The sequence below is a fragment of the Diceros bicornis genome, chromosome X (genome assembly GCF_020826845.1).
Source record: "Diceros bicornis minor isolate mBicDic1 chromosome X, mDicBic1.mat.cur, whole genome shotgun sequence".
Taxonomy (NCBI): domain Eukaryota; kingdom Metazoa; phylum Chordata; class Mammalia; order Perissodactyla; family Rhinocerotidae; genus Diceros; species Diceros bicornis.
The window spans coordinates 96,079,458-96,104,578 of NC_080781.1; the positions used below are offsets into that span (position 1 = coordinate 96,079,458).

Sequence of the window (25,121 nt, forward strand, 5' to 3'; positions counted from 1 at the left end):
TTTGCTATAAAGGAGATTGGTAGGATAAGTGGTAAAAATCTACTGGGATCTGAGTTTAGATGGTAGTAATATATCAATGTTAACTTTTTGATTTTGATAATTGTATTGTGGTTATGTAGGAAGATGTCTGTGTTTGTGGGAAATGTGCACTAAAGATATTTGGGGTTATATCCATTTTCTACTGCTGTGTAACATATTACCATGAACCTAGCAGCTTAAAACAACACCCATTTATTAGCTCACAGTTATGTAGGTCAGTAGTATGGGAGGGCTTGGCTAGTTCTCTGCTTAGGGTCTCATGAGGCCAAGATGTTGGCTCTCCTGGGCTCTTATCTGGAGGATCAGCACTTATCCAAGCTCACTTAGGTTTTTGGAAGAGCCAATTCCTTGCAGCAAAGGACGGAGGTCCCCATTTCCTTGCTGGCTTTTGACAGAGAGTTGCTCCTAGCTCCTAGAAATTTCTCTCCAGTCCTCGCACTTGGTCCATGCCATCTTCAAAGCCAGCAATGGTGATGCATCCAAGCCTTATCGTGCTTTGAATTTCTCAGACTTCCGCTTCTGCCAACAGCCATATAAAACTTTCTCCTTTTAAAGGGCTCGTGTGATTAGATTAGGCCCACCTATATAATCTCCCTTTGCCACATAATGGAACGTAATGGTAGGAGTAACATCAAGAGGTGAAAGTCACGGGGGCCATCTTAAAATTCTGCCTACTATAGGATGGATGGGCATCAGACTTACTGGCAACTTACTCTCAAATATTTCAGGGAAAAAATTCTCTATACTGTTTGCAATTTTTCTATAAATTTGTGATTTTTCTTCAAAATAAAAAATTAAAAGTAAGCATAAAAGTTTATACAGTGCAGTTCTGGTTCCAAGTAAGATGGAATAAATACATTCTAACTTTCTCTAGCACTGAACACAGCTGTGGAAACCAGACAGAATGCATGGTGCAGCTATTTGAGGTCTCTGTAAAGTAAATATTAAATAGCAGATGTACTGGAAAAGAACACCAGAATTCGAAGTTCCACTAAATTGGTAGATTTAAACAAGACTCAAAATTTCATAACATAATATTCAATGTCCAGCATATAAACCAAAATTATACAGAATATAAAGAACAATGAAAATCTCAAAACGCATAGGAAAAGGCAATCAACAGACAGCAGTGATGATATCACAGGTGCTGTAAATATTTGATAGACTTTAAAGCAGGTATTATAAAATTGCTCAAAAGAGCCATCACTCTTGAAAAACTAATTAAAACTGAAATTATCAAAAAAGAAGTAGAAAATACAAAAAAGAATTTAATGGAAGTTTTAGAACTGAAATATTCAATAATTAGATTTTAAAACTCACTTGATGGACTCATTGGAAAGATGGAGATGACATAGGAAAGAGACAGTTAACTTGAAGATAGATCAATAGATATTGTCCAGTTTGAGTGAGACCCTAGATAAAATCAATAAGCTTCATAGCCCTATAACTATTAAAGAAATTGAGTTCATAGTTTAAAACTGTGCAAAAATAAAACTCTAGGTCCAGATGGTTTCACTGGCAAATTCCACCAAATATTTAAAGAAGAAATAGTACCAATTGTACACACTCTCTTCTAGAAAATAGAATATGTGGTAGGCAAATTAATGATCCACCAAAGATCCACACCCTAATCCCTGGAACCTATGAATATGTTATGCTACATGGCAAAAGGGACTTTTCTGATTCGATTAAGAGTTTGGACCTTGAGATGAAGAGGTTGTCCTGGATTATCCAAGTGGGCCCCATGTAAGCCTTAAAAGCAGAGAACATTTCCTGGCTAGGTCAGAGAGATGAGATGAAATAAGGAGGAGGAAAGATTCAAAATGCGAGAAGGACTTTACCAGCCATTGCTGGTTTTGAGGATGGAGGAAGAGGGTCATGAGCCAAAAAATGTGAGTGGCCTCTGGAAGCTGGGCATGGCCCTTAGCTGACAGTAAGAAAACAGGGATCTCAGTCCTACAACCTCAAGGACCTGAATTCTGCCAACACTCTTTGTGAGCAGAGAAACAGATGTTCCCCTAGATCCTCCAGAAGGAAATACAGCTCTGCCAACATCTTGATTTTTGGCAGGTGGGATCTATGTTTGACTTATGACCTAGATAACTGTAAGATAATATATTTGTATTATTTAAGGATCTAAGGTTGTGATAATTTCTTATGGTAGCAATAGAAAACTAATACAGAAGAGGAGGAAATATGCCCCAGCTCATTTTACAATGTCAACATTACTCTGATACCAAACCAGAGAAATATAGTACAAATAAAGAGAACTAAGACCAATATCCCTCATATTACCAGATTGAATTTCTCAATATATAAAAAGAATGATCTACCACAACCAAAATGGAGTTTATCCCAAGAATGAAAGGCTAATTCAATATTTAAAAATCAGTCAATGCAATCCAACACATTAAGAATCTAAACAAGGAAAACCATATGAGCATAGCCATAGATGCAGAGACGTCTTTTGACAAAATAAAACATCTATTAATGATTAAAAATTCTCCACAAACTATAAATAGAAGTCAATTTCCACAACCTGATAAAAGGCTTCTACAAAAAAACCTCCAGCTAACATATTTAATGGTGAGAGACTGATTGTTTTCTCTCAAGACTGTGAACAAGACAAAGACATCCACTCTCAGCACTCTTATTCAACATCATAATGGAAGTCTTATCCAGTGTAACAAGGCAAGAAAAATAAATAAAAGGCATACATATTGAAAAATAAAAAATTTCCTATTTGTAGATGACATTATTGTCTATGTAGAAAATCTCAAGAAACATAGGTTGGAAAAGAAGAAATAAAACCCAAACAACTGGACATGCATAACCAAAAAAATGAACTTCAACATATACCTCACAACTTACATAAAAATTAACTCAAAATGCAACATGTATATAAATGTAAATTTACATTTAAATGTACGTAAATGTATTAAACATAAGTGTAAAACATAATGTAAGTCATGAAATGTAAATCTAAAACATAAACATATCTTGAAAACTTCTAGAAGAAAATATAGGAGAACATCTGTGTGATCTTCACTTTGGCAATGAGTTATCAGGTATAACGCCCATATAAGAAAAAAATGATAATTGATCTTTAACAAAATAAAAAGCTTTTCCTCTATAAAAGACACTGTTAAGAAAGTGAAAAGACAAGCCATACTGGGAGAAAATATTTGCAGATCACATATGTCATAAAAGACTTATATCTTGAATATTTAAAGAACTCTTAAAACTCACCAAGAGAAAACAAAAAACTCAATTAAAAACTTGTCACACTCCCTCCAAACATGGCAGAACACATTCTTCTCAAACACGCATGGAACATTCTCAAGGATAGACTATATGTTGGGAAACAAGGCAAGCCTTCATAAATTTAAGATTGAAATTATAGCAAGCATCTTTTCCAACCATAATGCTATGAAACTAGAAATCAACTACAAGAAAAAACTAGAAAAGTGACAAATATGTTAAGACTAAACAACATGCTACTGAACAACCAATGGATCATTGAGGAAATTAAAGGAGAAATTTTAAAAAATCCAGAGAAAAATGAAAATGAAAATATGCCATACCAACTCATATGGGATGCAGCAAAAGCAGTCCTGAGAGGGAAATTCATAGCAATACAGGCCCACATTCACAAACAAGAAAAATCTCAAATAAGCAATCTTAAACTACACCTAACAGAATTAGAAAAAGAAGAACAAACCAGGCTCAAAGTCAGCAGAAGGAGGGAAATAATAAAAATTAGAGTAGAAATAAATGAAATTGAAGCCAAAAAAACAGTAGAAAGGATCAATGAAACAAAGAGCTGGTTCTTTGAGAAGATAAACAAAATTGAAAAACCCTTAGCCACGCTCACTAAGAAAAAAAGAGAGAAGGCTCAAATAAAGAAAATTAGAAATGAAAGAGGGGAAATTACAATGGCTACCACAGAAATACAACAGATACCACAGAAATACAAAGGATTATAAGAGAATACTATGATAAACTATATGCCAACAAATTGGACAATCTAGAAGAAATGGATAAATACTTAGACTCATACAACCTCCCAAAACTGAATCAAGAAGAAATAGAGAATCTAAATAGACCCATCACAAGTAAAGAGATTGAAACAGTAATCAAAAATCTCCCAAAAAACAAAAGTCCAGGACCAGATGGGTGGCTTCTCTGGAGAATTCTACCAAACATTCAAAGAAGATTTAATACCTAGCCTTCTCAAACTATTCCAAAAAATAGAGGAAGATGGAACACTTCCTAACACATTCTACGAGGCCAACATCATCTGGATACCAAAGCTAGACAAGGACAATACAAAGAAGGAAAACTACAGGCCAATATCGCTGATGAACATAGATGCAAAAATCATCAACAAAATATTGGCAAACTGAATACAGCAATACATTAGAAAGATCATACACTATGATCAAGTGGGATTTATACCAGGGACACAGGGATAGTTCAACATCTGCAAATCAATCAATGTGATACACCACATTAACAAAATGAGGAATAAAAACCACACGATCATCTCAATAGATGCAGAGAAAGCATTTGACAAGATCCAACATCCATTTATGATAAAAACTCTCAACAAAATGGGTATAGAAGGAAAGTACCTCAACATAATAAAGGCCATATTTGACAAACCCACAGCCAACATCATACTCAACAGGGAACGACTGAAAGCCATTCCTCTGAGAACAGGAATGAGGCAGGGCTGCCCACTCTCACCACTCTTATTCAACATAGTACTGGAAGTACTGGCCAGAGCAATTAGGCAAGAAAAAGGAATAAAATGAATCTAAATAGGCAATGAATAAATGAAACTCTCGCTGTTTACAGACAAGATGATTTTATATATAGAAAACCCTAAAGAATCCATCAGAAAACTATTAGAAATAATCAACAACTACAGCCAAGTTGCAGGGTACAAAATCAACTTACAAAAATCAGTTGCATTTCTATACACTAACAACAAACTAACAGAAAGAGAACTCAACAATAAAATTCCATTTACAATCACAACAAAAAGAATAAAATATCTAGGAATAAATTTAACCAAGGAAGTGAAAGACCCATACAATGAAATCTATAAGACATTATTGAAAGAAATCGATGATGACATAAAGAAATGGAAAGATCCCATGCACATGGATTGGGAGAATAAACATAGTTAAAATGTCCATACAACCTAAAGCAATCTACAGATTCAATGCAATCCGAATCAGAATCCCAATGACATTCTTCACAGAACTAGAGCAAAGAATCCTAAAATTCATATGGGGCAACAAAAAACCCTAAATAGCTAAAGCAATCCTGAGAAAAAAGAACAAAGCTGGAGGCATCACAATCCCTGACTTCAAAATATACTACAAAGCTATAATAATCAAAACAGCATGGTACTGGTACAAAAACAGACATATAGATCAATGGAACAGAATTGAAATCCCAGAAATAAAACCACACATATATGGATAACTAATCTTCGACAAAGGAGCTAAGAACATTGAATGGAGAAAGGAAAGTCTCTTCAATAATGGTACCGGGAAAACTGGACAGCCACATGCAAAAGAATGAAAGTAGACCATTATCTTTCACCATACACAAAAATTAACTCAAAATGGATCAAAGACTTGAATGTAAGACCTGAACTATAAAACTCCTAGAAGAAAATATAGGCAAAACACTCTTTGACATTGGTCTTGGAGGGATCTTTTTGAATCCCATGTCTACTCCGATAAGGGAAACAAAAGAAAAAATAAAAAAGCGGGACTTCATCAGACTAAAGAGCTTCTGCAAGGCAAATGAACCCAGGATCAAAATGAAAAGACAACCCACCAGCTGGGAGAAAATATTTGCAAACCATATATCCGACAAGGGGTTAATCTCCATAATATATAAAGAACTCACACAACTGAACAACAAATAAACAAATAACCCAATCAAAAAATGGGCAGAGGATATGAACAGACATTTTTCCAAGGAAGATATACAGATGGCCAATAGGCACATGAAAAGATGTTCAACATCACTAATCATCAGGGAAGTGCAAATCAAAACTACACTAAGATATCACCTTACACCCGTGAGAATGGCTATAATCACCATGACAAAAAATAGCAAATGTTGGAGAGGATGTGGAGAAAAGGGAACTCTCATTCACTGCTAGTGGGAATGCAAACTGGTGCAGCCTCTGTGGAAAACAGTATGGAGATCCTTCAAAAAATTAAAAATAGAAATACCTTATGATCCAGCTATCCCATTTCTGGGTATTTATCCAAAGAACTTGAAATCAACAATCCAAAGAGGCATATGCACCCCTATGTTTATTGCATCACTATTCACAATAGCCAAGAAGTGGAAGCAACCCAAGTGTCCATCAACAGATGATTGGATAAAGAAGATGTGATATATATATATACACACATATATATACACAATGGAATACTACTCAGCCATAAAAAAGACAAAATTGTCCCATTTGCAACAACATGGATGGACCTGGAGGGTATTATGTTATGCAAGATATGCCAGACAGAGAAAGACAAACACTATATGACTTCACTCATATGTGGAATATAAACTAACACAGGGACAGAGAACAGTTTGGTGGTTACCAGGCGGAAGGGAGTTGGGGGTTGGGCCATGGGGTGAAGGGGCGCATTTTATGGTGACTGACAATAATGTACAACTGGAATCTCACAGTATTATAAACTATTTTGACATCAATAAAAAAAAGAAAAAAAATCACCATTACAACACCAAAGTAGTAATTGCTGCAGGTAAGATCCACTGATGAATTTTAAACTTAATGGGTAAAACTTTCAGGAGAAACAGGATATTTGCATAGCCTCAAAGTAACTCCTCTCCAAATTTTAATTAATTACTATGGTTGTTTCTTTTAAAATATATACCCACAAATTTTTTGATACTTTCCCCAGGAGGTGAAGCTTAATTCCCCTTCTCTTGAGTGTGGGCTATACTTAGTGACCCGCTTCTAAGAAATAACAGTATGGAAGTGGAGAAATAGGATCTTACAGAGGAAAACTTGGCAGACATCACCTTAGTCAAGGGATTAAAATTAACACCACCACTAGTAAGTAATGTTGATGTCATACCCCTAATATGAATGATGAAAAGGGCAAATCACTTCTCTGTTGTTCTTCCCCAAATTCCATAATCTCAATAATTATGAGGAAACGTCAGACAAGCCCAAACTGAGGGACATCCTACAAAATAGCTGACCAGAACTCTTCAAAAAATGTGGTCATGATAGAAAAGAATGAGAAACTGTCAGAGAGTGTAGGAGAATAAAGAGACACGAGAACTAAATACAGCGGTATCCGGGATTGAATCTTGGAATGGAAAAAAAGGATTTTGGGGAAAACTTGTTGACATTTGTATAAAATGTCGAGCTTAGTTTATAGTATTGAACTAATGTTAATTTCTTAATTTTAATAGGTGAAATATGTTAATATTAGCAGAATCTGGATGAACAGTATGCAGGAACTTTCTTTACTATCTTTGCAACTCTTCTGTAAATGTAAAATCATTCCAAAATAAAAAGTTTAAAAAAAAAGGATTATTATTGGTTTACTTAATTCTTGTGAGATCTCACGAAGAAAGGAAGATAAAAGCTGCAGTCAATTTGCAAAATTTATTCAGAAGTCTCTCCTAATTTTTTAATCTGCTGTATACTATTCTTTTCAATATGTGTATCATAATGTATTGAGCCAATCCTCTACTCATGGGTATTTGTGTTGTTTTCAAATTTCATTATTATTAATATTGTTCTAACTGACATCCATATACGAACCTCCCTCCATAAAGGTTGTGCTTATATATTACTCCCACCAGCAACATATGGTAGTTCTATTTACTGACTCCCAAATAAGTACAGAATCTTATGTCTTTTTAACCGTTTCTGATTTGATAGGCAAAGGAAGGATTTCTTTTGTTTTCATTTGTATTTCTTGTGCCGTTTGTTAGTTGAGTTTCCATTTGTTTATGGGCGCTTTATGTTTCCCTTACTATGAATTTACCATTCATATCCTCAGTCCATTTTGCTATTGAGTTGTTAGAGCTGCTCAAATATTAATTCCAAATCTGTAATACATATTATAAACATTGCATTTTTATATGTATTTTGATGCCTTATGGTATTATTTTGATTTAAGGCATGTATAATATTCTTTATGAAATCTTCTGATTATAATAATAATACATAATTATAGCATAAAAAGAAAAGGAAAAGAAAATTTGAACATGCTAATGGTAAAAAACACTGGGGTATAGTAACAACTTTTCTAATATCCTAAAGGTAAAAACCATTGAATTGTCACTGAGGATGCAGCAAGACATAGCTGTTAAAAACCGTGACTTTAGATATAGGCAAATTGGATTCAGTTCTTATTTTGCACAATTCATTTAACTTCTTTGTCCCTCAGGCGCCCTATTTTAAAAAGTAATTCTAATATATTTCAAATGGTTATTGTTAAAATTCACTTATTTCATTCATTTATTCAACAAATTTATTGAGTGCCTACCAATTACTATTTTAGGCCAGTAGTTCTTAAAGTGTGGCTGCTGGATCAGCAGCATCACCTAGGAACTTGTTAGAATTGCAAATTCTGAGGCCCTACTCCAGACCAACTGAAATCAGAACTCTAGGGGTGGGGCTCAACAATCTGTGTTTACAAGTCCACCAAATGATTATGATGTGCGCTAAGGTTTGGGAACCACTGCTCTAGGCATCAGGGTTGTAATGGATCCTAAGACAGAGAGAAGAAACAGATTGAAGGTTACAAATATGAAGCACTTGGCTCACGAGAACTCAATCAGGACAGCCCTGAGAACCAATAAAATGGCATCACGTACCATCTTTTCACATGCTTTTGTAAGAAGAAATTTTCCAAGCACATTTGTCACTGGTCCACCAAACAGCATGAACTTCTGGGAAGGGAGGTGGAGCTTGCAATAGTGGTGGTGAAATTACAATAAACATTCAGTCCAATAACAAGAAAAGGAACCAACTATCAAAGGAAAGGGTCTTTTAAAAATTGATCCCAAGGTAGGAGTGGTACATTCCTGCCGTGATGGGGTGTTTGCTTAACATGTGTGAGATGTCTAGATAGTAATATACTTTATTAGGCACTAGGCACTTAGGAGACCAGGATGAAAAAGAGATCTTTGTTTTAACTGGAAACAATATATGTGGAAATAATGATGCTTAAGACAGTACTTAGCCTTATGGATTGATTTTTGGGATATAGATTGTGTGGGATAAAGCAAGGAGTATAATGTTCCAGCTTTAACTTAAATCGTGTGCCCTTCTATAATTAACATGTTCAGGTAAGTCTCCTGACCTGGAAGAGTGGCCCTAATAGGAAAATATATAATGATTTCAATTTAGGGAAACAGGTAGGCACCTAGAGCTATAGATGTCAGAGTGGTGGGGCAGGAGCAATCCTCACTACAGCACGGTGTCTGTTGCTCAAATTTATCTCCTTCCCTACTCCCTACCCCCCAATGCAATCATCATGGAAAGGAGGGGCCTGTAAGTTAAAATGACTTTTTGTGTGTGTGTAATGCATCAGGGCCCAAGCAACACTGAGGCAGTACCCATCTGGGAAGATATAATATTAAAGTGGAGAGAAGTACGTTCTCTTCATCTATGTAGGGATATAGAAGGACTTTGGCCCACCAGGGACTCCAGACAAATCAATAAGATTTGTGTCATCTTGAAGACTCCAATACATCTGAAGCAGTGCTGAGCAGAACACGGCAGTTCCTAGGGTAAGGCCCATGTAGCAAAGGAATGAAAGACTGGCCACTTTGAGTGGTCTGGTCTTGTTCCTCAGCATGGGTGTCATACCTTGGAAACTACCCTCATCAATAAAAGAAGGAAATATGAAGAGAACTGAGGTTCTGCATGTGGGGTGGGGGGGGTGGTAGAAAAATACAGCAATTCTACTCATTTCATATTCATTACTTCATTTGATTTACTCAGCAGTCTTGTGAGACATTTTCCCCATATAGCACATAAAGGACTGATTATGAAATTAACATATCTTCAATAGTGCCGGGTTTATAGTTTTAGCTAAGAGACTGAAACATCACTTAAAATTTATCATCCTTTTCAAGTTTTTGTCAAGTATTTGTTAAAAGTCCCCTACTGCCTTTATAAGTAAACTGACCGTTATTTTGATAATTTTCATTTTTTTATTTTTAAATTTTCTATTAATTTTTGTGACACAAGTAAAACATGTTATGTTGGAAAAATGAGAAAGTACAGATAGGCAAAAAATACAAATGAAAATTTAAAATTTCCCATGAATCTGCCCCTTAGAGAGGAATGAGTATTATTAAGCTTTTCATGTATATCTTCCAACTTTTTTCTATGCACACATATGTAATGTATAAATACACTTATTTTAAATCGGGATATTATATACGTATATATGTATATAGATAGGTAGATATAGTCATTTATATACTATTTTTCAACCTACCTTATTCAGAGTACAATATATAATGGCTTTTTTCCTACACAAATTGGAAAAAAATCCCCTATTAAAATGTACACTTGCATACAGAAGCACAAGACAAAATCCAATGAGATACTGGTAACAAGAGGAATATCTAAAACCGGTACCATCAAAAGTTAAAAATAAGATGAGGGGGCCGGCCCGGTGGCGCAAGCCGTTAAGTGCGCGCGCTCCGCTGCGGCGGCCCGGGGTTCGCTTGTTCGGATCCCGGGCGCGCACCGACGCACTGCTTGGCAAGCCATGCTGTGGCGGCCTCCCATATAAAGTGGAGGAAGATGGGCACAGATGTTAGCCCAGGGCCGTCTTCCTCAGCAAAAAAAGAGGAGGATTGGCGGATGTTAGCACAGGGCTGATCTCCTCACAAATAAGATGAGCAAAGTTATAACTAGAAAATGCAACCAAAAATAAAAGTGAGGCTCTAATTATATAAGAAAAAAAATCAAGGTAAAAAACATTTAATGGGATAAGGCCACTTCCTGGACTGTCTTTGCTTCCAATGCATTACTCTAAATTTATTTCTTAATCTTTTTATCTCTTTCAGGCACCTTTCTATCTTATCTCCTCCTCCTTCTCTTATACTTTCTTATTGACATGCCTATGGGGCATACTGTGTCTATTTTCCTGGATAGGTAGTGCTTGCTCCTGGCTATTAACTCCTCTAGATTCCCCACTTTCACCTTTCTCCAAAGGTAGCTCTACATTCTGAACCATTTCTTCATTTGCCTATGGGTATTTTCCACGTTGTGATTTGTTTTCCTTCTTCCTGTTTAAATGCTGAATGTATATTGTTCATTCCAGCACCTATCTGCTTTCTTGAATCAAAAAAATGGGTGCAAATCTCTCCCTTCCTCTAATCCACTCTTCTATTCTCTTCAGGTTCTTGCCCTTTTTCCATAGCAAAAGGGCACGTATAGATTCCGTCAGTCTCCCTCAAAAATTTCCCTTTTAGTCCCTTCTCTGGGCATCTCCCTTGACTGAATGAGGGGCAAATAGGAGTAGTGTGACCTCCTAGTTGTGTTCTGGCCTGACCCATATCCACTCCTTCACCCCCTACCCACAGGGGTTCCAGTCCAGAGCACTGTGTCATAGTAATCTATCCAAATCCCAAGCGGTTTCTTCCTTCTTTTTCCCTTCCTGGACTGATACATGCCTAATGGACATTTGGACCTGCGGCTAGATGAGAATGTAGGGGAAGAGGGAGAATTCCCTCCGCCTTTTCCCTTAAGGTTCTTATGGCTGGTCAAATAATTAAAAAGGCTCGTTAGCAGGAGAGAATAAAACAAAGTTTAATAACATGTATACATGGGAGACACTCCGGAAAAACTGAGCAACTCAGCCATCTGGCCTAGGTTGTCATCTTAAATAGCATCTTTGCTGAAGACAAAGGAGGAAGTTGAGGGTAGTGGTTTGGGACTTCAAAAGGGAGGAAGGCAATTCACATGGAGATGTAAAAGTAAATGTTTGCCAGACAGTTGTTCACTGGGCCACCTATAGATAATGTGGCGAGAAGAGACAGAATTTTGATAAGATGGGCTTGTTGGTGCCTTTCTTATCACACCTGTTTACATTATACTATAGTTATCTCGTGGTATTAGCTCCTTCCTGGAACAGGCCTTCTATCTTAAATTCTTTTAGGCAACTTGAGGGAAGGCCAAATGTTCTCCCTGAGTCTTCTGAGCCTTTATTGTCTTCAGCTTCAAATAATCCGCATACCAGAGTAGTGAATCTTGGGGCAGCCTGCCCTGAACCCCATCAAGAGTGTGTGGTTCTGAAGTGTCCGGTGGACAGACCAGTATACTAGACAAGGATCTCTTTCAAGATTAGCCACCCCATCTCCTCAAATCTCAAAATTCTCCCTTCCCGCCCTGCCTCACCCCATCCCTGGCCATGAAATGCCCACCATATTGGAATAGGGAATTCATTTTAATGATTTCTTAGTCTCCGTTTATGCACTGTATGCCCCCTACATAACCACCTCCTCCCTCTTCATCTCAAGGCTCATGTCCATGTTTATCCACTGCTTCCCCTCAGGCAGAGTGTAAAAAAAGTGGATTATTCCCAAACTATTCCCAGGTCTGTGTGCCCCCTCCCTGACCTTTCTTCTCCAGCCCGATCCTTCTTCTCCAGCCCTTCCCTTCACCTCAAGGCCCATCATTTTTGTTTCAAAAGGTTGAAGAGGTGTCAAGCAAACAGGTCTGGACTGGCTTCATTCTTTGCCCTCCTTCCCCTCCACACACACCCCCTTACACTACCACCACCAACACAAAGTTCCTGGTCCAGTTGCCCACACAGACCTGCTTTGTTCCAGGGAAGTGTGTTCCTCCCCCTCTGGACCAGAGGCCAATCGGCTTCAATGGAAAAGGGGAGTGCTGCAGAGAAAAAGACCTGGACAAGAGGGACTTATGCATACCTTGGCTCCTGGTCACAGTGAGGGCCTTGCATCACTGCTGAGCTTGCCCCCCCCCCCCCCCCCCCCCCCCCCGCCCAACAACTAACCCCCGGGCCCCACCCCACCTCTCAGCTGGCAGGCAGTGCAGCAGGAACTTCCCACCACACTCCTGCCACATACTCACAAAGACCCCCCTCTACCCCTCTGCATGGAGCCCCATCACGCACCGCCCTGTCATTCATTGCAGTCCTCACCAATCTGAGGGGCTACAAGTGACATTACAGCCTTAGGTTGGAGTTTGCCCTTCTCTGGTTACTAGTGAAGGTCTCCATTCACTCCCCATCCCTACTCCCACCAGGCCTTGGCCTTTTCTGCTTTTCTCTCTGCCTCCTGGTTACCTGCCTCTCCTGCCACCTCTCTCCCTCCTTCTACTCCCAACCCCCCAGCCACCAATGCCCACTAAGTACCTTGCTTTTATCATGCAAGGTGTCAGGGATCTAAAAGGTGATTTTTACTAATTCTCAATGTGTTTCTGCATAGTTTCTTTTTAAATCATAAATACAATAAAGCTATTTTCATTCGGGAGGAGAAAAGTTTTTTTGTTTTTTTTTTTTAAGATGTTCAACATTCCACTAGCTCCAGATTCAACTTTAGCATTACACTTTTCCCATTTCTTGGTCATGAGTTTTTTAAATTTTACATTAGAAACTTTAGAAAGATTTGAAAAACAGTTCAAGTTTATGCTCCTATGAAGAGGTAACATCATTAATATTGTAACTATAATTCACTTCCATGTAAATGATACCTGAAATTTTTAAGGAGATGAGGAAGGAGAGAGATCTTAATAGAGAATGTGACATTATTGTCACAGTCATTAAGTAACTATTAAAGTAGAAAAGGATTTTGCTGCCATCTCACATCCTCAACAAGGTGCATTTTGACCTGTTTGTTCCCAAAAGTATATATGCAATGCACACATCCACATACAGCTGTCCAAATGGATGCATTCTTCTTTAACATTGCAGGCTTTGGCACCAAGCTTCCGTATAGTCTCTTACATCGCTGAATTGAGCTTGATAATCCAATATAACTCCTCTAAAAATATAGCATTCAGTGTTGGTTCATTTCCACATTAAAAAAGTTTATTAACTACACAATAATAGCTGTAAATAATGCTTACATATGTAGATCTTCAAAACCATCATTTATGAACTACTTGCTATATACCAGGTGCATTAATTGGATATTCGCCTTTAATCCTCGCAAAAATCCTTTGAAGTGAGTTCTGTTATCGTCCCAGTTTTACAGATAAACTTAGGTATATAGTTTAAATAACTTGCCTCAAGTCACACAGCTAGTAAGTGTAGAGCTGAATTTGAATCCAGATCTCTTTGATACTGCCACTTGTGGTCATAGTCAATAAGCTATATTGTAGGCCCCCTGAAATATTGGTATCCTTCAGAGTTCTTTCATAGACCGTTTTTCATTCTTAAAATGTTTGTATTAGTTTCCTATTGCTGCTGTAACAAATTACCACAAGCTTAGTGCCTTAAAATAACAGAAATGTATTCTTTTACAGTTCTGGAGGCCAGAATTCTGAATTTTGAGTTTTATAGGGCTAAGGGCTAAACTCAAGGTATTGGCAGGTCTGCTGCCTTCTGAAGGCTATAGGGGAGAATCCATTCCTTTCCTCTTCCAGCTTCTGTTGGCTGCCAGCATTCCTTGGCTTGTGGTTGCACCACTATAATTTCTGCTTCCATTATCACATTGCTTTTTCATTTTCTGAAGTCAAATCTCCCTGTGCCTCCCTCTTATAAGGACATTTGCAATTACGTTTAGGGCTCACTTGGATAATCCAGGATAATCTCCCCATCTCAAAATCTAATCACATCAGCAAAGTCTCTTTTACCATAGAAGGTAAAATTCATCTGTTCCAGGAATTGAGGACCAGGATGTCTTTGGGAAACATTCAGCCTACCACAATGTTCAAATGATCTTATGATTTTCACTTTCATATAAGCATTGACTCCCAAATCTGTCTCTCTAGCATATAACTCTTTTGAGCCGCATACTGTTTTATCCAACTTACTTTTGGACTTTTACACCTAAGTGCCCTACTTTGAACTAAATAGGTTTTCTCTCTCAGTACTTCTTTCTCCACATCCAAAATCTCTCTCTGGGGTCTCTGTCTAAATTAAGAGATTCACCAGGATTCAACAAGTTCCCCAAGCCAGACTTTCTCTCTTAGTGTCCACATCCAATCAGTCACCAAGACCTGCTGTTTATACCTCCCTCAAACTACTGCAACAGCCTCCTTTCTGGTCTTCCCACCTGAAGTGGGAAGACCCTATCCCATAAAAGGATGATTCTAGAATCCCATATAGGAACATGTCACATTCAGTAATCCTAAAACAGACCTATGAAGTTGGCATATCTTTGGGAAATCCTCTTTCTGCTTTTGCAGAATTCTCAAAGACAAGAAGAACCTGACATGTACAGAACATTTTCATGTATTCTCATATCAGCTTTTAGCTGTTATTAGAGATGAACTCCACTTGTGGAATGTTTAGAAGATTGGAGCAAGATGTGGCTCTTGGGGGGCAACTTTATGTCCTGAGAAACCACTATACTATAGCCCTGATATAGTTTTAGTCTGAATGCAGTTTCCCCTATGGCCTTTGTATAAATACACGTTACATTACTCTCACTTTGGATTCTTTTGTTCTACTCTCATCCTTGCTACCTCCTCATACCCCCTGTTACTCCATTCCTACCATTCCTGTTTGCTTCCACTCAATCCCTGGACACTTGCTCTGGGGCTCCTGACCAGTTTTCCTCCTGTATTGGATGGCAGTTGAGTAGGACAGGGACAACCTTGGTCTCTGTGACTCTTCTTTTGATACTTTCAGTTCTCACAAATTTGCTCACATAGTCTTTCCATATCAAGATCTGATACAATACATTAGGTTTTTCTTATTAAACTACATTCTTCTTTTTGTCTTATCTTCCTAAGGTTGCTCCCAGTCTGCCTTAATTGGATACTTAGATGTTCTCAAGCTCCCTAACTCTCTTCCTGTCACAGGAGTCTGATCACATCCATGGTGTGTAGATATTGCTATTTTAACTCTCACAATAAAGTCTTAGTGACAAGTGGTGATCTGTCCCAACAAGTTGGCCCATGGGACGATTTCTTAAACTATTGCCAGAAGCAGATTTCAGCCTGCTGTCCCTATCTTTGTGTTCCTCTAAAGTTGTTTGTATAATCTATCACTTCATGCTTGCAGATAATCAAATTTGTCAATCTTGATTTTAGATTATCATTCAGTCACCTTTTCTTCTGGAGGGCTAACTAAATATCTCTGCTTCCCCCCCCCCACACACACACACACACTACTACCAACTCCTTATTTTGAAAAAGTTCAAACCTATAAAATATTTCAAGAATAATAAAGTGAATACCTATATACACTTAATTCCTTCATCTAGATTAGATTCACCAATTAATATTTTGCCAATTGCTTTCTCTCTCGCTATTTATTTATTTTCTGTCTTTTTTTATTGCTGAACTATTTTAAAGCTAATCATAGACATCATAATGCTTCAGCATTTTATCTCCTAATAGCAAGGACAGTCTCCTAAACAACCATAATACAATGATCACGTTCAGGAAATTTAGCATTGATATATTATTATCTAATCTACCGTCCTTATTCCAACATTACATTTAGTTGCTATGTCTTTTAATCTCTTTTAATCTAGAACAGTTCTCTAGCCTTCTTTCTTTCATGGCACTGACATTTTGGTGAGAATGTGGAGCAACTGAAATTCTCATACATTGCAGGTATGAGTACAAAATGGTACAACCAATTTGAAAAACTGTTTGACAATTTCATGCAAAATCAAATAGTTGCCTTTTCTATGCCCCAGCAATTCTACTCCTAGGTATTTACTCAAGAGAAATAAGAACATATATGTACAAAAAATATTATACAAGAATGTTGGAGCAGCTATATTTATAATAGCTAAAAAAATGGAAACAACTCATATGTCAAAAACATCTGAATAGATACACAAACTATTGTGTATTCACACTATGGAATATTACAGAGTAATAATTCTAAAAGAATAAACTGCCAATACACACAACTATAAGGATGAATCTTAAAAGCATTGTACTGAGTGAAATGAGTGAAAGACACTAGACACAAAAGATTACATACTTTATGATTCCATTTATCTGAAATTCTACAAAAGATAAAAGTAATATAAATTAAAAAAACAATATGCTGAGCGGTACTTGCAGGGGGAGAGTGGCTGGGAAGAGGACAGGAAACTTTTTAGAGTGATGGAAATGTCCTATTTTACACTCATTTAATTGTCCACACTTAAAATCTGTGCATTTCACTGTATGTGGATTTTACCTCAATTCTTTTTAAAGAGTGCAAATTGGAAGATAAGCATCACGAAGGCAGGAACTTTGTTTTGTTCACTGCTGTGTCCCAGGACCTAGCCAAGGGCCAAGGCACTTAGCAGGAGCTCAATAAACATTGGGGAAAAAAGAAGCAGACCTTGGAAATTAGCTACATTAATGATTGTCAAATGTATAATGGAGATTTTGACTCTCAACCCTAGAAAGTAAGGGTATGTCTTGTATTTGGAATGTGATATTATTCATTCATTTCCTGGCTTACTAAGAATCCTTTTGATCAATAACAAGTGTTCTGAAATAAGAAAATGGCTATTCCAGCAAAAGTTTTTCTGACTCTAAACCTATGCTTTTCCTGTTTTTTTCATATTGCCTCCACTTTACATAGTGAGCCTCCAGGATTAATGAATAAACTGGCTAAAAGTGATGAGTATGTGTCCATGAAAGGTTATGCCCATATGGCTGGATAACACTTTTATTAGTCCAAGTGGTCAATATCAGCAGGCAGTTGAATATAGTCTCAGGAGAAAAGTCTAGGATGGATAAATTGATTTTGGCTAGCACAATCTGACACACAGTATGCATCCAGTAAGTATTTGTTGAATGAATAAATCAATGAAATATAAATTTGGGAGTCTTTTTGCATTCTAGCAAATGCAACTGAGAGTATATACCCTTTCAGTATTTTTCTATACCTGTGTATTCATTAAACAGAATTAGGAATCAGTTTTATAATGTTCTTTGAAAGTTATGTTTATTGCTATTATATTTTTTAAAAATTAATATTACTTTATAGGAAAATATTTAGAAAGTAATTATGAAATGCCACCTTGTGACCAAAGACAGAAATACAGCATAAATTTAGCTGACAAGGGAGAGTGGCAAGGAGGTAGCATCAAGAGGGGAAGCTTCTTAGCCAGGACCCACAGAGAGGCCTGACACTTATACCAGGTTCTTCTGAGAAGTAAGATGGAACAGAAAGCAAATCAGGAACTAACTGGAAGAGCCAACAGCCCTTATATTAGCTAGAAGCAAAAGAAACAGAATCATACTATTTTGACCTTTATGACTTTTTCTAATTATAAAAATTCTACATGCTCATTGAAACAGTTAAAACTGGAAATATAGTGGATAAAGACGAAGTTATAAATTTCCCATAATAACACCATCTAGAAATATTCACTTTGAATATTTTGATATTTATCCTTAACCATTGTGTCTGTGTTTTGCAGCTGGCTTTTTCACAAAACACTATGTCAGGAACAGCTTTCCATGTCGATGATATATTTCTACATCATATTTTGTAATTCATGACAGTAAGATTTTCCTCATCATTTCTAATTTTATGGCAAGTAACAAAATAAAATGGAAACGTGGAGGGAATTTTTTTTTCTCATCCTACAATACTGAAAACAGCACGGGAATGCATAAATGATGTAACTGTATACAGAGTTCAATTATTTCTTTTATAATTCCAAATGAATGACAGTTATTCCATTTAGTTTAGGTACTATTTGCTTCTTTTATGCAAGGGAGACGGTAGGATGAAAGGAAGGAGCATAGACTTTTACTTTAGAAGGGTGGTGCAGAGTCAAAGAAGCACTGACTTTTTGAGTTCCTATTTGAGTATTATCTCAACACCACCCGATGATGAGGATGAGGATGATGATGACAACACTGATGATAATGATGACCAAAGATCTAACATTCTCTGAAGGCCTATTATATGCTAGGAATTTCATATAGTTTTCTGCATCTACTTCACACAACAGTCTTGTGGGTTATACAGGGTTATACTCATTCTACAGACGAATGAACCAATGTAGCCTCACACTTCTTATAAGCAGAAAATCCAATTCTAGCTAGTGTTTTACCATTATACTGGGTCCACCCTTTCAGATGATGGGTCTCCAGGGCTTGTACACCGATTGTTACAAACCTTCATAGTGTGTGGCCTGTGCCCAACAGGAATCCACTGAGTATTCACTCAATACCATCCTTTGATCATGATGATGATGATGATAATTATGATGATGATAACAGCAATGATGGTGGGAGAGAGGAAATTTTCTCTTTGATTCTAAGAGTTTTATGTCTGGGGACCCCACGAATGGCCTACTCTCCAAAATAGTAGGTGTCCTCCAAGAAAGAAAATAAGTGATTTATGCAAGGTCACATACTGTAAGGGGAAAAGCCCAGATTGGAACCCAAGTTTATCTACCTCTAAGGTCATATACTTAACCACTTTGCCTTCCTAAACACAAGAATTTGAGTTTCATCTTCACCTTATTACCCAACGAGTCCTTTAGGATGTAAGAAAAAAATGGTAATGTTTCCTCAGGTGACAGAGCTAAAAAGCAAGGGTCATAATGGCATTGCTTCCTCCGTCATCAATGCCTTCAAAAGCATCTTCACACCAATTCACAGCTTTACTGTCCTGGCCCCCAAGTCGTGGGCTGGGCCTGCAGTGCATAGGGGTGTTCACACAGGAGGTGAAACCCCTTTTCTCCTGAGTGCAGGACCACATGCCTTTGCAAGCACCCTTTCCCTGGGGTCTCCTGTGTCTCTGAGCCTGAGCTGACACAGACAGCAGAAGCACTGCACCACGCACACACAGAGCTAAAGTCACCGCAAAACCACCCAAACAGGCTGGGGTACATCCGAGGCCCTTCTGGGAGTCTGAGAAAGGTGGGTGGGAGAGGGATGGTAAGGTCTTGTCTAACCCCATTTTGGGGGGATGCTGCACTGGACTCTGAGAGAAGGGTCAGCCTCTTCTGCGTCAGCCCCAAGTTACCTGGTCAGACGCAGGTCAGATATCTGCTTGCTCAAAGACTATCCCAACCAATGTTTCCAGTTAGGAATCCTTGGGGCTTTATCTCCTCCCTAACAAAAGGTTTCCCAAATGAGAAAGGGAAAAAGAGAGAAAGGCAAAGTGCTCTGACCTGTGATGGAGACAGTCGTCGTCCTCCAGGTAAGCATGTCAGGACAGCCCGGCCATCAGCCTAGGAGGGTCTTGTGCCTGCTGCAGGCTGGAGCAGAGAAACCAAAGTCAGGCCACCCTGGAGAGGAGTGTGGCTTGGGTGAGCCCTTCCACATTCTACCTGAGTACCACCCCTCAGAGCGCCAGGGGGCTGGATTCATCCTGTCTTGTAAAACTGCCACAGTGAGCCCCTGGTTGGACGCTTGTCTCACTCCAGCCAGAATCCAGCCCGACCAGCATCCATCAGGCTGTTGCAACCTTGAAGATTGGTCTGGAGACGTGAAGGTCCCCCCAGATGACATCATACAGTGAATAAATAAAAACAAACAAAGCCAAAGGGCATAGGGCTGTCTCACTGTTTTGTGAGTTGATCACAAAAAGAGAACTTGGATATATTTTACTCATATTGGAAGGAATGAATGCATGGCCAAACATGGTGTTCTGTCAAGAAAAATGCATTTATATTACATTCCCTCCCTTGGCTTTTTATCTTTTCTTTGTTAAAGGGAATCTTTTAAATTTCATGTATAAATCTGTCAGTCTTTTCCTTTAAAAGTTTATACTTAAAAAATAAACACTGTTACAGTCCTCTACTTTCTGAATTTCAATAAAAATTAACTAATATTTTCTTCTAATTATTTTATGATTCATATTTGTAATAATGGAGAGCATACTGTATATGCCAGTTGTCCTCATGCTTCAGTGTGTATAAAAATCACCTGGAGGTGCTTGTTCACTGTTACTTCTAGGGCCCACCTCTAGTCAATAAGTCTCAGGTGGGGCTCAAAAAAATCAGTAATTTAAAGATGTCCCTCAGGTGATTCTGATGCAGGTGATTACGCAAGACTGACAAAACATTTTGGGTGCAATCCATTCCATGCATTGTTTCTTTCTGTAATTGCTTGTCATAATACTAGAGAAATAAAGACTTGTGGAAGATTATTGAGTCAACAGCAGAATTTGGACAAATCTACTGGCTCTTTAGTAATAATCAGTCACGAAATCAATTAAATATTAAAACATGATGTGTCAGTTAAACACAAGTATGTGGGGATATCAGAAGGGAAAGATAGTCTGTTTCTTCTGTAGGGGAAATATAATTCCTAATATTTACATAGTAGCCATTCTACTTCAAATGCATTTATAAAGTTCGTTTTTTTTTTTCACATTTCAACTGGGGAAGGGATGGAGAGAAGAAGATTGTTTCCTTATTCTATTTTCTGTATCACTTTGTGCAACTTACACATGTCCCTCAAGAGTCTTCTGAACCAGTAAGGCAGGCCTGCTAGGAGCCTTCAGGGAGAGATCATCTCACAAGAGAAGGAAGACAAAACCTTAGTCCTTAGACTTAAAACAGCAACTCTGACTACAACATATCAATCTTGTACCCCTGTCCAACTCCCAACATGGACTCATAATGTCTGACTACAACATATCAATCTTGTACCCCTGTCCAACTCCCAACATGGACTCATCATGTCTGACTCCTATGGAGAGGAGGGGTCCTGGGATTGAAAATGGAAGGGGCTGTTTTGCTAAGAACTCTGCAAAACATTGAGGCCCAAGCAATCCTGGAACAGTCCCCGCCTGTGTTAAGTGTCACAACAAAGCAGAGAGGCTTTAGAAGACAGAGTGGGGCTTCAACCCACTGGGGACTCCAGGAAACTCAGTGGATTTTGGCACTCGAGATCTCCAGTGCGCCAGCAGCAGTGGGGACCAGCAGAGAGCAAAGGACCCAGCAGAAGAGGCAGCAGTCCCCAGCAGGCATGGCAGGATCCAGGGGAAGAGACAGGGTGAGGCTCGACAGCAGGGGACTGACAAGGAAGCCCCCACCTCCCTGCCTATTGGACTTGTTCCTGAGCAGGTTGTCATGCCAGGGCCTTCCCTCGAATTAACTGATGTTCTATAGCGGGTTGGGGCTCTGTATGCACAGGTAGGAACAAGAGGCCACCAAGCGCAGCTGAGTCACCTCAGTTCTTCCCCTCAGCAGCCCTGGCAAGCAAATCTTTTCCCCATGAAAAGATTGAGTCTTAAGCAAGTGTATCTGTAATAACTGCCAGTTTTATTCCTCTGGCTAAGAGATCCAGAGGTAATTTGAGGTTTACATTTTTTTAATAGTTCTTTCATCGAGAGTTTAGGTGCCCCCATTGCCCTTAGAAGCTGGTTGCAAATTATTTGATTGAGTCTTATAAAAAAAACTTTAATTTTTTGTGTGTGTGACACGTGTTCATTAAAACATATAAGCAAAAAGAAAAAAAACTCATACCACAGAAATAAGCACAGTTAATTTTTGATATATGTATGTATGTATACACACGCACACGCACACACACACAATTTGGGATTTTATCCTATATATGTGAGCTGATACTAAATATGCTGCTTTGAACCTGTTATGTTTTACTTTACAATATGGAATGAACATATTTTCATGCATATATGTGAAACTTCCCAACTGAAAAACAGACCTGCAGAATGGGTCAAAATACAAAATCCAGTGAGATGCTGGTAACAAGGAAACTACCTAAAACAAAATTCCACCAGATGATTAAAAGTAAAACGAAGATCAAAGATACATCAGAAAATGCTAACAGAAAGAAAGCAGGGGCCAGATTTTAATATCAGACAAAAAAAGAATTCAAGGCCTAAAGCACACAGGATAAGGACGGCTGCGTGAATGTCTTTGCTTCCAATGCATCATCACAAACTTGTTTCTTACTCTTCTTATCTCTTCCCTAAGCCTTTCCAACTCATCTACTCCTCTTATCATTTCTTCAGGGTCCAAATGCCTAACGGGAGAGTCTTCTTTAAATCCCTGGCCAGGTTGAGTCAGCCCTCCTCTAAGGTTTCCTTCTGCTTCCTGGCTTACACCTTCTTCGGAAGGTTGAGGACTTCCTTCTGCCTCCTGTGGTATATCTTCCGAAGGGCGGTCTTCTTCGGCCTTTGGCATGTTCTGTGGTTTTCCTTCATTTTCTTCACAAGACTTTTGCATGTTGATTATTTTTCTATTATTTCCTTTTTGAATAAATTAATCCTAGAAAACAAGGAAACAAAATGACATGATGCCAGGCAAATAGACCAGCAGCCAGAGTACAGATTCCCAGAGACTGGCCTTTCCTCATTCAGGTCCCTAATTGTCAAAGTTTTCCAACTAAAAAAAGGTTAGATCCTCAGGCTCGGAACTCCCCTGACTCCACCCCTTCCTCCACCTCCCTTCCCTCCCCCCTCTCGTTCCAGCTCCATCTTCTCTCCTCGGGCTCCAGCCCACCATTTCCCAGCAGGCCCTGCTACAGGCCTCTCCTAGCACAGAAATGGGAGCAGCGCGGAAGCAATTAACCCCTCCCTCGCTGCTGGTCTCCAACACTCCCGCCCTTTCGGGCTTTCCCAAGCCATCCCAACCTCCTGCCTCTCACCTGAGACCGCCTGGTCCAGTCTCTGGCCTCCCATCCCCCTCCCACATCTCTCCAGCCTCTCCTCCCCCGCCCCCACCCCATTTCCGCTGCAGGCTCTGCACAGGCCTCTGGCGCTTAATCCGGATGGGGAGAGGCTGCGGCGACCCTGGGATGTGCTTTGGTGTCATCCACACTCCCACCCCCATCCAAAGGGACCTGAGGCAATTGCACCCTTACACTGACCTGCAGGGATCCAGGGGATTTTCCTCACTCTTCCCTTCACTCGATTTGTGTCGCGCCCAAAAGACCAAGAGTCCTGCAGACCGACAGGAGTGCTTGGTGAGCAGACCAGTACCTGAATCACGGGTCCCTTTCACGATTCTAGGCCTTGTTCGTCCAAAGTTTCCCCACGTCCTCATCCTCTCCCTCCTTTTAAGGTAACCCTGCCCTCCCTCCCTCCCCCGTGTCCACTGGTTCCCTGCAAGCAGGGCGTGGGAGACGCAAGTTATTTCTAAATTGTTTCTGTGTCTCTCTCCGGACCCTCAATTGGCTACCTTCTCCCTTTCCGCCCTTACCCCCTCCCACCAAACAACCCAAATTTTCCTGCACAAAAATGGGAGTTTGGCAGAACCGTAGTGTTGGGAATGCAGTGCGAGCCTCACTTGGTTTCTGCTCTCTGACTCCTAGACCCCAGGGTCCCCAAGGCAGCGCCCAGCTTTATACTGACCTGAAAGGATACGGGGCACTTTTCTCCTTCTCCAGCAATAAGGAGCTGCTACAGGGAAACAGGCCCTGGACTATAGGGACTTCTGCACACGTCGACTCCTGGTCACGTGAGGGTCGCGTCATCAATGAGCTCGAGTCCTCAGTTACCCCTCCCATTTAACTCTGCAGCCGCCCCTTGCATTCCCTCCACTTGATACTGTCAATCTTTTTTAGTATTTGCCTATCAGAGACAATAAAACTGATGTCTTCTCCCTGCAGTTTCTCTTGCCTTTCTCGGATTACCAGGGGGATCAGCTTCTTGGGGTTAATCGGCCATTTCTCCTTTGGGAAATCATCTTTCTCGCTCCTGCTTACAATTCGCCCATCTCCTCTCCTGCCCCAAGACTCTACAGTTCACCATATCCCTTAAGGTCGTATCTAGCATTAAAATGGGCAAAGGTGTTAGATGGGAGGGGCGGGCGGCTAGAAAAGAATCTAGGAGTGAGGGTGTGGGATTTTTTTTATTAGTTCTCTTGAATAGTTTTCTGTTTTGTTTACTATTTTAAACAATCAGCATACTTTTAAAAATGGTATTAAAAAAAGATGCCACATAAGCATTATTTGA

At 39.2% G+C, this 25,121-nt stretch overlaps 1 protein-coding gene across 2 annotated transcripts; it reads right to left on the reverse strand.

Moving 5' to 3' along the window:
* Positions 1 to 22,440: 22,440 nt before the first annotated feature.
* On the reverse strand, positions 22,441 to 24,621 carry TCEAL8 (transcription elongation factor A like 8). Of its 2 annotated transcripts, XM_058535261.1 has the most exons (3): positions 24,519 to 24,621; positions 24,035 to 24,107; positions 22,441 to 23,433 (listed from the first exon to the last, which is right to left on the reverse strand). In XM_058535261.1, the coding sequence occupies exon 3, from the start codon at positions 23,389 to 23,391 to the stop codon at positions 23,038 to 23,040; it is 354 nt and encodes a 117-aa protein (XP_058391244.1). In that variant the 5' UTR covers positions 23,392 to 23,433; positions 24,035 to 24,107; positions 24,519 to 24,621; the 3' UTR covers positions 22,441 to 23,037. The 2 variants fall into 2 exon arrangements, with proteins under 2 accessions (XP_058391244.1, XP_058391245.1); XM_058535262.1 differs by lacking the exon at positions 24,035 to 24,107 and having other exon boundaries at positions 24,519 to 24,580.
* Positions 24,622 to 25,121: the final 500 nt, after the last annotated feature.